Source organism: Schistocerca gregaria, chromosome 1 (assembly GCF_023897955.1).
Source record: "Schistocerca gregaria isolate iqSchGreg1 chromosome 1, iqSchGreg1.2, whole genome shotgun sequence".
In the NCBI taxonomy this organism is placed as follows: domain Eukaryota; kingdom Metazoa; phylum Arthropoda; class Insecta; order Orthoptera; family Acrididae; genus Schistocerca; species Schistocerca gregaria.
The window spans coordinates 258130493-258144772 of record NC_064920.1 but is presented as its reverse complement, the minus strand read 5'-3'; the positions used below and the strand labels follow the sequence as shown (position 1 = coordinate 258144772).

The 14280-nt window shown below is 37.1% G+C and overlaps 1 protein-coding gene across 1 annotated transcript in view; it reads right to left on the bottom strand.

Moving 5' to 3' along the window:
* Positions 1-14280, bottom strand: part of LOC126341345 (DNA-dependent protein kinase catalytic subunit-like) — a 526946-nt gene that overhangs the window by 313703 nt on the left and 198963 nt on the right. Inside the window, exon 21 of the mRNA XM_050001770.1 lies at positions 1481-1709. Coding sequence (XP_049857727.1) covers positions 1481-1709 — 229 coding nt within the window. The remainder of the gene's footprint in view (positions 1-1480; positions 1710-14280) is intronic.

Genomic DNA, 14280 nt, shown 5'->3' with positions numbered 1-14280 from the left:
AATGACGTTCTAAATATGGATGAGAGCGCTTAGCGTCACACTTGTAGGTAACACAACCCCAGGAACAGAAGAACAAATACACACTATGGAATATATACCTACTTAGCAACAATACCAAGATGATAGGGAATGGCAGTGTAATGATTCAGGTAGTGAAATACACAATGAAAATAGAGATTTTCAACATTTACTTACCAATCAGATTATACATGATCTGATCAAGACTATTCAGACTCCACTACATAATGCAGAAATGAACACTTTATGTCATGAGAGGTGGGCCCGCCAGAACAAAAGGAGGCGGTAACAGCACAATGGGTTGACCAAGAGAGCTTAATGACTTCACATGTGTTCTAGTTACTGGATGTTACCCATTTCCTATTGATGACTGGTGTCAAAATGTGAGGGAACAATTACAGCTAAACCAAGACTTGGCAGCTCTCGTGTATGGACCAGCAGAGACTACTGAGCATTGTGGAGGGTGGTTGTAAAAAGTCACATGAAATCAGCTGAACGAAACACGCATGACTTCCAAATTTCAACGATTGAAGGGCATAAAGAGTGATGCCACTGGACAGTGGATCACTGAAAACATGTGATTTGGAGTGATGAATCACACTACACCTTGTGGCAATATGATGGAAGACCTAGAGTTTGGTGAATTCCTGGAGAATGTTACTCGCCTTGATGTGTGGTGCCAATAGTGATGTACAGTGGAGGTGGTGTTTTTTTGTATTTTGGGAATAGTCCCATTATTATGCTTAGAAAGCTCCAAAGGTAGAAGAATATGAGCACATATTACATCATTGTGTACTGCATACAGTAGAGGAGCAGTTCAAAGACAATGACTTTATATCAGCACAGCAATGCACCCTTTCATAAAGCAGCATCTGTGAGGCAATGGTTCCTGGACAGTAACATTCCAAAAGTGAATTGGCTTGTCCAGAGTTCTGATCTGAGCCTATCAAACACCTTTGAGATGAGTTAGAACATCGAGTATTCTGATAACAATGAAATGAGTATTTGGGTGGCTCTCCTTTGCAGTCATGCATCACTTATGCCACTACATTCCTTACATCAATTATCACTTTCTCCCTATCTTTGAGGTCATTAACATAAAATGTGAGTAAACTGCTATGGCCGAGATGCTGCTGCAATGTAATTAGAAGAGTACTACTGCAGAGACTAACACATTTCAGGGAATTGTGCTACCATCTACAGCTTTTCTGAAAGTGAATTGGAGAGTACTTTGGGAATATACCTCCCGCTTGATAAACAAATACTGGAAAACAGGTTGCATTCAATTACCATTTTTTTTAAAAATACTATTAACAGTGTTTCAACACAGTGATTGAATACCTGGTGCTCAGAGACCACAGAGTAGTTTCATTTCAACCTGTGAAGCAAATAACATCAAAGGCTGCTCAAATAACATTTACAGTGCCTACAACTGGAATGCACTAAAATGAATAAGGCAAACCTTCCATTCTGTAATAGCAACACACTAAGCTGCAGCAATTCTTCCTTGATAAACCATATATAGCAATCAAGCCTTGCTGTTAGAACAGTTAGCCACTGCTGACTTCTTTGGAGGTTTTCGAAGTCTTCACAAAATTCAAGTATATGGCCAGCATCACAAATCCTTGTTACATAAGCCACACCTTTTTCAGATACAAGTTTTGAAACAAATTCTTTTGTAGTTTTTACACCTGCAATTAAGAAAAGCATGAACATAACATTACATTATGAACCATAAAGTTTCGGATAATGGAGACACAACTTCACTTCACACACTGTATTAAGAAGTTGCTAAACGTGTTTGGAACTTTTACATTTAATGATCAAATGATACTGTGTAACATACAATTATTGCAAAAACAATGAAAAAATAATATTAAGGCATTTTACTACTGAAAACAAATATGACAGAAAAAGCAAGGTTACATAATAACACAATTCAGCAATAAAAACACATTCAAGCTTCAATTGCTCCCATGAATATTCATATGCAACAATTTGAGAGACAGCTTATATAGTGTCACAATGATACAAACATTTAGAAAATTACAAGTGAGTAATATAGTGTGTCTGAAAATTACCCAGTGAACATGTACTGAATTGCAGCACTTGCATAGAACTATATGACTACTAATACAAAAATGACATTCAGTTATAAAAGGACAAAACACAAGTAGCCAGATGGTGTTTTGTGGTTTGTACTTTCCACAGCTTTTAACAAAACATTCCAAGAAAATGTCAGGAATGGTCTCTAAAATTTAACCATAGCTGCTAACTTCCTCACTTGCTGCTTGTAAATAATAAACTGAAATTAACATTTCACATAGTAATAGTGTTATTAACTGAAAAAAATTCAATTATCATTCATTTTGGGAGGGACACATTCCATGCTTGTGTTACCATGAACTGAAGGAACAAAAACTTGAACAAAATTGACAAACTTTGAAATATCTTATGAAGTGAAGAGCATGGCGTTGGATACAGTATACAGCAAAGCAAACCGAGAGCATCAGGAATGAATTTACAGACATTTACAAACCTCTAAGTAATAGAAAATAACATATTTTAGGCAGTGTGATACTGAGGGAAAAGTACTGTCACACTCCATCTTTGGGTGACTGGCAGCCCTGCACCAGGCGAGACACAAGTTTTTGCACTTTTGTAAAGATAAGTTATGTAGATTTAATAACAGTCAGTTCAGTACACATTACTCATTAAATGCATGTATTAGGAGTGTGTTTTTAAGCTTAAAATTAATGATTTACTTTTCCTTATGTATTACTCCAGAAAATGCGAAAAGTTCATAAAGTCGGATTTGTAGTCATATTGTTGTTCACCTTTTAGCACAGTAAACTTAGAGAATACCATTTAATTGTTATTTTTTTCTCTCCAGCAGTTTCAATAGAGTGTATCTATTCATCATTAAGTTTACATTTCTGGAAAATAGTGTTTATCTTAAGCGGTTTGATTTAGAAACCTTTGAATCAGTAGTTTGTTTACATACAGTTTGCATACATTAAAATTTCATTAAAAGTTACATTCAACTGTCAATAAGTGAATTAACATATCTGCAGTTTTTGAGTGTAAAGTTCGTGTTGTAAGTGGAAATAATTAACTTTTTTTATCATGTGTCGTACTACTGAAAGACTAATTTACAGGCCTAATTTTGTGGCTCACACATAACAAAACTTCATTTTGTGTAATGTGTGTTAAGTGATTTAATTCAATTTTTAAGCATTAATCTGTGTTGCAAAGAGTGACGAGTGTGGATGTTGCTGTAGGATAGTCAGAGAAGGAATGGTAAGTGTAGACTGTGGGTTGGAGTTTCATTTGGGTGACTGACTATTTAGGGAACTGACTGGAGAACTCAAAGAGGCTCCTGAACAGCTCTGCAAAAAACACAAGAAATCGCTGAACTGGAGATAAAGATTTGTGCCCTTCAATCTGAATATATCAACTTTGAACTAGACAGGTTGAAAGGGGGGGGGGGGGGGGGGGGGGGGGGGAAGATCATGTAAACTGGGTAAAGGTAACAAGTAATGGGTTAAAGGTAAACAGTTCTTCAACTTATTCATCTGCATTGGAGCTTACAGTACTGAATAAATGTGATTTGTTACCCGAAGTAGGATGGGAAGAGCCTCATTCAGGTACAGGTTACAATATGGTACATTTTCAGCTACAGGTTACAATATGGTACAGCAGACTTCTAGCAAATAAAGTAAGTGTAGCACAGTAGCAAAAGAGAGTAGGACGAAGAGAGTCTTGCTGCTAGGTAGTAACTATGGGAGGGGTGTAGGCAGATGGTACAGGACAAATTAGGAAGAGCATACAGAGGTAGCAACTATACACGCAAAAATGAGATTTGTGAAGATCCTACAGTACCTTAGCCAGCCCTGGATTAATACTGCTGTGAGGAAGGTGAACAACCTGTTGAGCAGGCTGTTGCTGACTGAAATGAAATATCAAACGAGTACAGTGCCTGTTACTACAATTGGGATATTGGGATATATACAGCAGGTTAGATTACTTCATCAAAATATTAAGAGCACTGAATAATAAGGTAGAAGAGCTTCTTGTCTGGAAAATTAAGAGAGCTCTGAGAAGATGAACATCCTGCAGCTATCTAAGCACCACCTAACTACAGGGTTAGACAATTCACAAACATCGAGACAAGTACATTTTGTAGTGATCAGCAAACAGAAGTGTGTGCTTATGAACTAATAATGAAAAACAGTTCACTTTTCATTTTTAATCAGAACATATATGGAAATTTTGAAGTGTTTATGAGGAATGTGGATGCCTTACTACGCTATCTGTCAAAAAGCAGCAAGCAGTCAATAGTCTGTGGTGGCATCAGTGTAGAGTTTAGAAAGGATTCTGATAGGAAAAATGATCTAGAAACCTTATTTGAATCCTACAATTTGAGCTCAATAATTAACTTTCCAACATTGGTGGCAAAAAAAATTCCGTGAGACTAACTGATAATGTTTTCTTTGTTGAAGCTCAAAACAAGAAACTGTTTACCCAGTAACATATGCTCCCTGATCATGATGCAAAGTTAGTTAGGATACGTAAAACAGTGCTTTTAACTACTGATACTCCACAACAAATGTTTCTAATGATAGTTTACAAGAGATGACCTGGGATGAAATTTATAATGAACCAAACGCTAACATCAAAGTTAATCCAGTCCAGGATAAATTCATATAATCATTTGAAAACAGCTTTCTGTATCAGGTTATCAGAAAGGACATTAAACAGCGATGTATAAACCCAAGGATCACGAAAGACACTAAAGCAACTTGTGAAAGGGAAAAGGGAAATATGTCTGTCAGCAAAAACTAGTAGAGATCCTGCGGTAGTTGTACACTACCAAAAACTACTCAAAATTAATAAAAAATGTTATTAAAAATCAAGGAACATCCACGTAATGTCAGAAATTGTTCTTTCTGACAACAGAAAAAGTTATATGGAATTTAGTGAAACAAGAGGCAGGACAACCAGCCATCAAACAGGGTAAAATCACAATCGGCCTGAATGGAAAGGCTATAAATGGTGGGTCACAGCCGGCAAATATATTTAATAACCTGTCTTAAATATAAGACAAAGTGTAGGGAAAAATAGTTCAAGAGAAAAATCACACTAGTATGTTGAAAAAGCAACTCTCATAAAAATTCAACTATACAAATGTATGCCCTGTGTTATCTGAAACATGTAAAGCATCACTAACTCCAAGCTATTGTTAAACCCCAACATAAGAAAAGTGATTAGAGAAATGTCAATAATGTTCCTGGACATTGTAAAAGCTTTCGACCATCTTAGGCACAACGGCCTTATATGCAAACTAAGCGAAGCTGGTTTCCTGGATGGACTACTATGTCTCATACACTCATATCTCATGAACAGATGTTTCACCACCGATGTGTAGGGTAAACAATCGACACAACACGGTATCCAAGCTGGAGTACCCCATGGAAGCCCGTCTTGTTCAACCTGTACATTAACAACTTCCCAGCAACACAAAACATGACATTAGCCATCTACATGGATGACACAGCCATCCTTGTGCAAGACTGGAAACCGTCAAACATTAATTAACGAATACAGACGGCATTCAGAATTGCCAAGCCTTAGTTGGAATGATGGCATATTAAAGTAATCGTAGGCAATTGTGAAACAGTTCTGTTCACAAGCAGACCAAAACTACTGTGCAGATATAAAATTACATAAATGCCCAATACATTTCCAAGAGAAAGTCAGATAACTCCGTGTCTGGCTGGACCGGACACTTACATGGAGGGACCTCATTGAATACGTTGCCAACAGAGCACACACAAGGCTCAAACAACTCTACCCAATCCCCAATAGGGAAAGTACACTGTATAGAAGTGTGTCGAGGTCCACATACGTGACACTGTTTAGACCTCTAATGACGTAGGCAGCTCCCGACTGGGGATATGCATCTCCCATGTGCATACCACCTGCAGATCATACAGAACAAAGTGCTACACATCATTAGCAACGCTCGCAATGAATACCGCCTTGAAACCCTCAAGGAAGTATTCAAAAAACGCGTCACAAGACTATACAGGAACTTGAGACACTAACAATCCTTTCACCCTTACTCTGGGAAACTGTGATCACAACCCTAGGTAGAAGGATAAGCGGCCAAAGACACTGCTAGGTAGGGCATAACCACCTATGGCAAGCTAACGTTCACCAACAAGTGACTAACATCGGCAAGCCCCTGCATATCAGCAACATTGACTGAATGTGCCAGCTGCCTTTAAAGCTGACCAACAAACTACAGCAGGGAAACCGACTAGCTCGGCCACTACCACACAAACAAATTGCCAACATCACCCTATACTGTGCATCTGATATATGACCTATCGGACACAAAATGATGATGAATGTAACTGTTACTGGTATGCTGACACTGACCGAGAGATCAACACCGGCACCCAGCGACAGCTGCTGAGTAAAAGCACTGTACAATGTCAAAGGTATCGATATGCACGATACCCACTAATAAGAAAGCCTACCCTTGCATGACCTCTTCCAGGCAGCAAGACATCCGCTACTGCTCTTACTACCCGACCTAACTATCGCAGAGGTCTCTTTCCCTTGGCTCTTGCCTTGGCACTTTTTTTCCTCTGCCCTTCAAACTGCTACCCTTCATTCGACTTTCAACCCAAACTATCACCAGATGAGCACGTGTAAATGGTTAACATTAACCAGACGTACGCAAACATCACAGTACCCACAATGTGCAACACCTCACATTAGTGAAAACTAACCTTTATGCAGAGATGGCAGTAGACCTTTTGAAATAGCCATCATACCAGTGTGGGCATGGAGAGGCTAAACCTCTATATAAAAATGATGTCAGTAACTACTGACCTGTTTCACTGCTGACATTTTCCAAAATTGATGAGTAGGTGATGTATTCTAGAATAGTAACTCACCTAAGCAACAATAATATCCTCTGCTAATAGCAGTTCGGCTTTCAAAATAGTTTCTCTAGTAGTTCAACCAATGTAGTCTGTATACATAATTTTAATTGGTGAGAAATCACTTATGGGGTTCCACAAGGCTTAATCTTAGGTCTGTTATTGTTCCTCATAAATGTAAATGATCCTCCATCTATTATACAACAAGCTGAATCACTAATTTTTGCAGACAGCACAAATACTGTAATCAATCCAAGCATACTTACAGCAACAGAGGAAACGGTAAACAAGGTTCTTAGAAAGTATCATTGACTGGTTTTCTCCTAATAGCCTCAGTCTCAATTTAAAAAAACAGTATAATGTATTCACTTCTACAAATCTGTGGGTACTACACCAATGACAGGTGTAACACATAGTGATGAAATAATGAATACAGTGGAAACTTTGAAAATCTTAGGTTTTCACATTGATGAAAATTTAAACTGGAAAAAATTGGTTTTGGAACTTGTAAAACAAATAATTTCAATCACATTTGAACTTCGGATTATTGCAAATCTTGGGGACAGACAAATCAGTATGTTGCCATATTTTGCATATTTTCATTCAATAATGTCATATGGAATTTTGCACAGAGCATAACTTAATCATAGCTAACACTTGGTTCAAGAATCATAAAAGAAGGTTGTACATATGCAAGAATCCTGGAGATACTAGAAGGTATCAGATAGATTACATAATGGTAAGACAGTGATTTAGGAACCAGGTTTTAAGTTGTAGGACATTTCCAGGGGCAGATGTGGACTCTGACCACAATCTATTGGTTATGACCTGTAGATTAAAACTGAAGAAACTGCAAAAAGGTGGGAATTTAAGGAGATGGGACCTGGATAAACTAAAAGAACCAGAGGTTGTACAGAGTTTCAGGGAGAGCACAAGGGATCAATTGACAGAAATGGGGGAAAGAAATACAGCAGAAGAAGAATGGGTAGCTCTGAGGGATGAAGTAGCGAAGGCAGCAGAGGATCTAGTAGGTAAAAAGACGATGGCTAGTAGAAATCCTTGGGTAACAGAAGAAATATTGAATTTAATTGGTGAAAGGAGAAAATATAAAAACACAGTAAATGAAGCAGGCAAAAAGGAATACAAATGTCTCAAAAATGAGATCGACAGGAAGTGCAAAATGGCTAAGCAGGGATGGCTAGAGGACAAATGTAAGGATGTAGATGCTTCTCTCACTATGGGCAAGATATTTACTGCCTACAGGAACATTAAAGAGACCTTTGGAAAAAAGAAAGCCACTTGTATGAATATCAATAGCTCAGATGGAAACCCAGTTCTAAGCAAAGAAGGGAAAGCAGAAAGGTGGAAGGAGTATATAGAGGGTCTATACAAGGGTGATGTACTTGAGGACAATATTATGGAAATGGAAGAGGGTGTAGATATAGATGAAATGGGAGATACAATATTGCGTGAAGAGTTTGACACAGCACTGAAATACCTGAGTCAAAACAAGGCCCTGTGAGTAGACAACATTCCATTGTAACTACTGACGGGCTGGTGAGCAAAATGTATGAGACAGGTGAAATGCCCTCAGACTTCAAGAATAATATAATAATTCCAATCCCAAAGAAAGCAGGTGTGTACAGATGTGAAAATTACCGGACTATCAGTTTAATAAGTCACAGCTGCAAAATACTAACGCGAATTCTTTACAGACGAATGGAAAAACTGTTAGAAGTTGACCTCGGGGAAGATCAGTTTGAATTCCACAGAAATATTGGAACACAACAGGCAATACTGACCTTACGACTTATCTTAGAGGAAAATTAAGGAAAGGCAAACCTACATTTCTAGCATCTGTAGACTTAGAGAAAGCTTCTAACAATGTTGACTGGAATACTCTCTTTCAAATTCTAAAGGTGGCAGGGTAAAGTACAGGGAGCGAAAGGATATTTACAATTTGTACAGAAACCAGATGGCAGTTATAAGAGCCGAGGGACATGAAAGGGAAGCAGTGGTTGGGAAGGGAGTGAGACAGGGTTGTAGTCTCTCCTCAATGTTATACAATCTGGATATTGAACAAGCAGTAAAGGAAACAGAAGAAAAATTCGGAGTAGGAATTAAAATCCATGGAGAAGAAATAAAAACTTTGAGGTTCGCCAATGACATGGTAATTCTGTCAGAGACAGCAAAGGACTTGGAAGAGCAGTTGAACGGAATGGACAGTGTCTTGAAAGAAGGATATAATTTGAACATCAACAAAAGCAAAACGAGGATAATGGAATGTGGTCAAATTAAGTCAGGTGATGCTGAGGGAATTAGATTAAGAAATGAGACACAAAAAATAGTAAAGGAGTTTTGCTATTTGGGGAGCAAAATAACTGATGATGGTTGAAGTAGAGAGGATATAAAATGTAGACTGGCAATGGCAAGAAAAGCGTTTCTGAAGAAGAGAAATTTGTTAACCTCGAGTATAGATTTAAGTGTCAGGAAGTCATTTCTCAAAGTATTTGTATGGAGTGTAGCCATGTATGGAAGTGAAACATGGACGATAAATAGTTTGGACAAGAAGAGAATAGAAGCTTTCGAAATGTGGTGCTACAGAAGGATGCTGAAGATTAGATGGATAGATTACATAACTAATGAGGAGGTATTGAATAGGATTGGGGAGAAGAGGAGTTTGTGGCACAACTTGACCAGAAGAAGGGACCAGTTGGTATGACATGTTCTGAGGCATCAAGGGATCACAAATTTAGCAGTGGAGGGCAGTGTAGAGGGTAAAAATGGTAGAGTGCGACCAAGAGATGAATACACTAAGGAGATTCAAAAGGATGTAGGTTGCAGTAAGTACTGGGAGATGAAGAAGCTTGCACAGGATAGAGTAGCATGGAGAGCTGCATCAAACCAGTCTCAGGACTGAAGACCACAACAACAACAAAAATGTCATATGGATTAATGTTCTGGAGTACCTCATCTTTAAAAAGAATATGTGCTGTAAGTATAATAAGTATTGCTCACCCACATTCATCTTGTAGGTGCCAGAACCAGTTCTCATGTACGCCTGAGGTGTGTTAATTTGCGTAAATGTGTGTTTTCTTTTCTTTTCTTTTCTGAAGATGGATTTGGCTGAAAGCTAAGCTTGTAACAGTCTTTTCGTTATCCCTGTCTGGAACTCAATGTGCCATCTTTACAATGAATAGCAATCTACAGTTTCTAATATTGTGAATGTTCCACTGTTTATTTACGGAGTTGGGCATTCTGACTACTGCTTCACAATATATTTATCCCTCTGTGAAGTTTGTTGTAAATAATCCAGTGCAGTTCAAAAGGAACAATGATGTACATAATTACAATACTAGATGGAAAAATGACTTTCATTATTCCACATTGAGATTATCTTTAAGACAAAAAAAGGGTACATATTGCTGCAACAAAACTTTTGGTTAACCTACAAAGTGATACAAAATGTCTGACAGACATGAAAGTAATATTTGAAAACAAACTGAAAAATTTTCTCCTTGAAAATTCCTTTCATTCCGTAGGAATTGCTAACTCATGTCAGTATATTTTTTTTAAAACAATAAAAGAAACTTTATAAATGTGCATCATGTAGTCATATTTACAAATTAATTTGTGATGTGAATGTAGAGCAATTCATTCAACATCATTATGATTAATGATGCAAAAATCCAGGAAATATGCAACAAACTAAGTAGTTAACTGACTAAGTAGTTAACTGACTAACTATTAATTACTGACAAATTCTTTTTGTGTGTGGCAGATGTGTTACAGTAAAGACAGGATCTGCTAGGGATGAGAAACACAAGATTTAGATATAAAAATTACTGTTAACTTCAAACTGATGAACATAACACAATCACTGTGAAAATGAAATTTCTGGACAAGGTGGGAATATCAACTGATGTGCTTCACTAAAAATGGGAATTCAGTTTACTTTCTAGTCTAAAAACAAGACTCATAATTGACAATAAGTTATTCACATTGAAAATGGGGATTGTGGTAATGACAATGGACTCAACAAAGAAGTTTTTAGGTCAACACTGTATGCAATGTCACCACCTACTTCTAAAAGTATTAAATAAAGCTGGAGGGCAATAAAATTTTATTGAATTTAATAACAGAATTAACAAAATGAATTTAAACTATACAAAGACATTATTCAAAACAGAAACTCAGGCCAAAATCAGCAGTCAAAAGGCAAAGTAAGAGAGAGTGAAGGCTGTATAAAAATAAGGAAGAAGTGACAGTACAGGTAAAGACCACAATATTTATAATCCATCAAACAAACTGAACATAAGAGCTTTCACTTTCCGCTGTTTATATCTGCATTTTCAGTGATTTACTACGTAGATAGCTTTTCTATATCTTGCATTTCAGATATTGGGTGTTAATTTCTCAAAGATTAGCACAAGTTCTGGACGTAAATTTTTGTCAGGCAGTCACAATCTTTAGTCAGTATTAAATTAAACGGGAGATCTTCCACAAATCATTGGTGATTAATAAGGTGCAGATAAATAAATGAATCCATATGGATTTCTTCATGAATTTTCTGTGCACAAGACATATTTATTGTCATTTGTGGTTGTTGATTGGTGGAAATATCTAAGTGGTATGAGTCCGATTAGTGTTCCAGTATTTTGGGATAGTGGTCTGGCCCAGAATCCTCTCATGGTGAAGAGTGGTATCTAATTGTATTGTGGGAATTGATTGTATGGATGTTGCATTGAGTGTGCAGTTATGACTCCCTAATATTTTACTACAGGAGCTTGCACAATTCTTTACCGTTGCAAAACCTTAATTCTAATACAGCATAACTGACCCACAACTGTGCAAAGATTCACAAATAGTTTCATTGCGTACTTTCATGCCATCAGTGAACCATTAATACAAGCCACAAACAGCATTATCAACCACTTGAAGGAAAAATCTGTGATCAATAAGATGGCACCAAAGAAATTTTAATTATGGTAAGTAAGTATGCTTGAGGTACTAGGTACCTATTAATGCAAGACTATCGAAATAAATAGTATTTGCATGATTAATTTATAGGAAATATCAATCACAAGAATGAAAATTGCTCCTATCACAGAATAAAAAAGGCAAATATCTCTTGGACAGAGTTAGTGATACAAAAAGAAGGGAATTAGGTTTTTGACTCTCTGGCAGCTTCGAATACATTTAAATTAAAATATCTTGACATATTAACACATTTCTCTGAAACCCAACCTGATACATGTGTGGTGGGGAGTGTAATAACAAATAGACATAAATTTTTGCTTCCAGAGTGTGGGATGTACCTACAACCCGACGGTGGGAGTGTATCTATAACAGGACGTATCCTTGAGTGGGAATGCTTGCATTCTAAACTTTAATGACACATTGTATCATATAGCATGATATGACGAACACCATGTTGGATGAAGTGATGGTATGTGTCATATTATACAGTATGACATCATGTACTATGTTACTATACTTCACAGGATGTGTTATATTGCATGACATGGGTACTAATACTAGCAAGTAAGGAAGCACTAATACGTCAAGATGCTTTGATTTAAATGTCTTTAAAGCTGTCAGATAAGTCAAAAAGCTAGTTTGCTTCTTTTACATATCTGACTGCCCAAGACACATATACCTAGCTTTGTGCTATGATAGGAGCCTTTTTTATTTGGGTTTGCAACTTTTACTCTACCCTAATTTTGACACTAGACACCACAGTTTGGCAAGAAATGTAAATTTTTGATGACTCAGGCAACAAGTGATTTGGAACAGGTATTTTATTGTCTTTTGCACCATGATGCTTGAGTGGGGTGTCATTAGTCTCCATTCCCTACAGTTACCTGTTTGGTATTGTTGAATCTGCCCAGTATAGCTTACTGTGTTCTCTGAGCGCACAAGTCTCACCACTACGTAAAGCTCACATGCCTGCAGGAGGTTCTTTTAATTTTATTTTCTTTATTTTTTCCTGCTTTTCTTTTATTATATTGTTTTGTATTTTGTAAATTTGTAAATTTTGTTTGATTTTTTACTGTTGGTTTTTGGATTACGGACTTCAGCTTATAAATTGCAGGATGCAGGTGTGCCAAGACCATGCAACTAAGAGAACACGCTGTGCTTGAGAAGTAGGGTTTACTCATTAAAAAAAGTGTTAATATGTCAAGATTCATTTACTTAAATGTCTTTGAAGGTCAGATGGGTCAAAAAACTAGTTCTCTTCTTTTACATCACTAACTGTGCCCAGGCCATATTTCGTATTTTGTTCTATGATAGGAGAACAGTAATTCAGCTAAGATCCTAATGAAGTTGTATTTTTTAAAGCAAGTTTTCAATTTCATCATAAGAATGCAGTTTTTATTTACTGATTCACTTTAAACCATTTCCATGCATTCAGTTTCTGCAAGAACGAATTTTATGTGCTATATTTAATTCAACTTGAAGCCATCATATTTCAATAATGGATAAAGATTATTTTATTAAAAAAATTCATATTAACTTGATCCCTATATCCATCCTCAATCAAAGTTTGAAATCAAACTTGCACCAGTTTAAACTATAGAAGTAGCGTGCTTCTAAAACCTGCCACAAAAAAGTTGTTGTGCACTTCAATTTTTGCAGATTTGATAGTGCACTTCAATTTTTGCAAAGTGTCCATGTATCATAGTGCATTTAACTGTGGTGCTGTGTTCTAGAAAATCTATGAGCAGAGGGCTCTTGCAGTCAAAGAAAACTATCATACTTTCCTTCAACTGGCGTGGAAAGTTTTGGATTTTTTAGGTTGGGATGAATCCATGTTCTTCCACTGTTGGCTCTGATACCTGCTCTCTGGCTAAAAATGAGGACACTACATTTTATCTCCTGTGACAATATGTGACAGGCGACAATGTACCTCATCATGGCACCATTTCAGATGCTGCAGTGAAGTCAACATTCTGTTCAATGTCTGCTTCTCCATCAGGCTGTGGGAAACCCCCTACACATAGATTTTCTGAAACATCAGATGTGTTGTCATCATGGCGTGACCAACACCATAACTGATGCACAATATGAGCTGAATGTCTTCCAGCGTCAATCATTTTAGATAGCATCATCCACCGCAGCAATGACAGAAGTGGAAATGACATGATAAGCCTGCCCTGGCCAACTGCTGTCTTTCAATGACACATGACCTCCTCGAAATCTTTTGTTCCAAGAAAAAACATGAATAAATGACGTACTATATTCACCATACATTCAGGCATGAATTTCACTTCCTGGCACTCCTTCCACAGCCCAAATCCACACTACA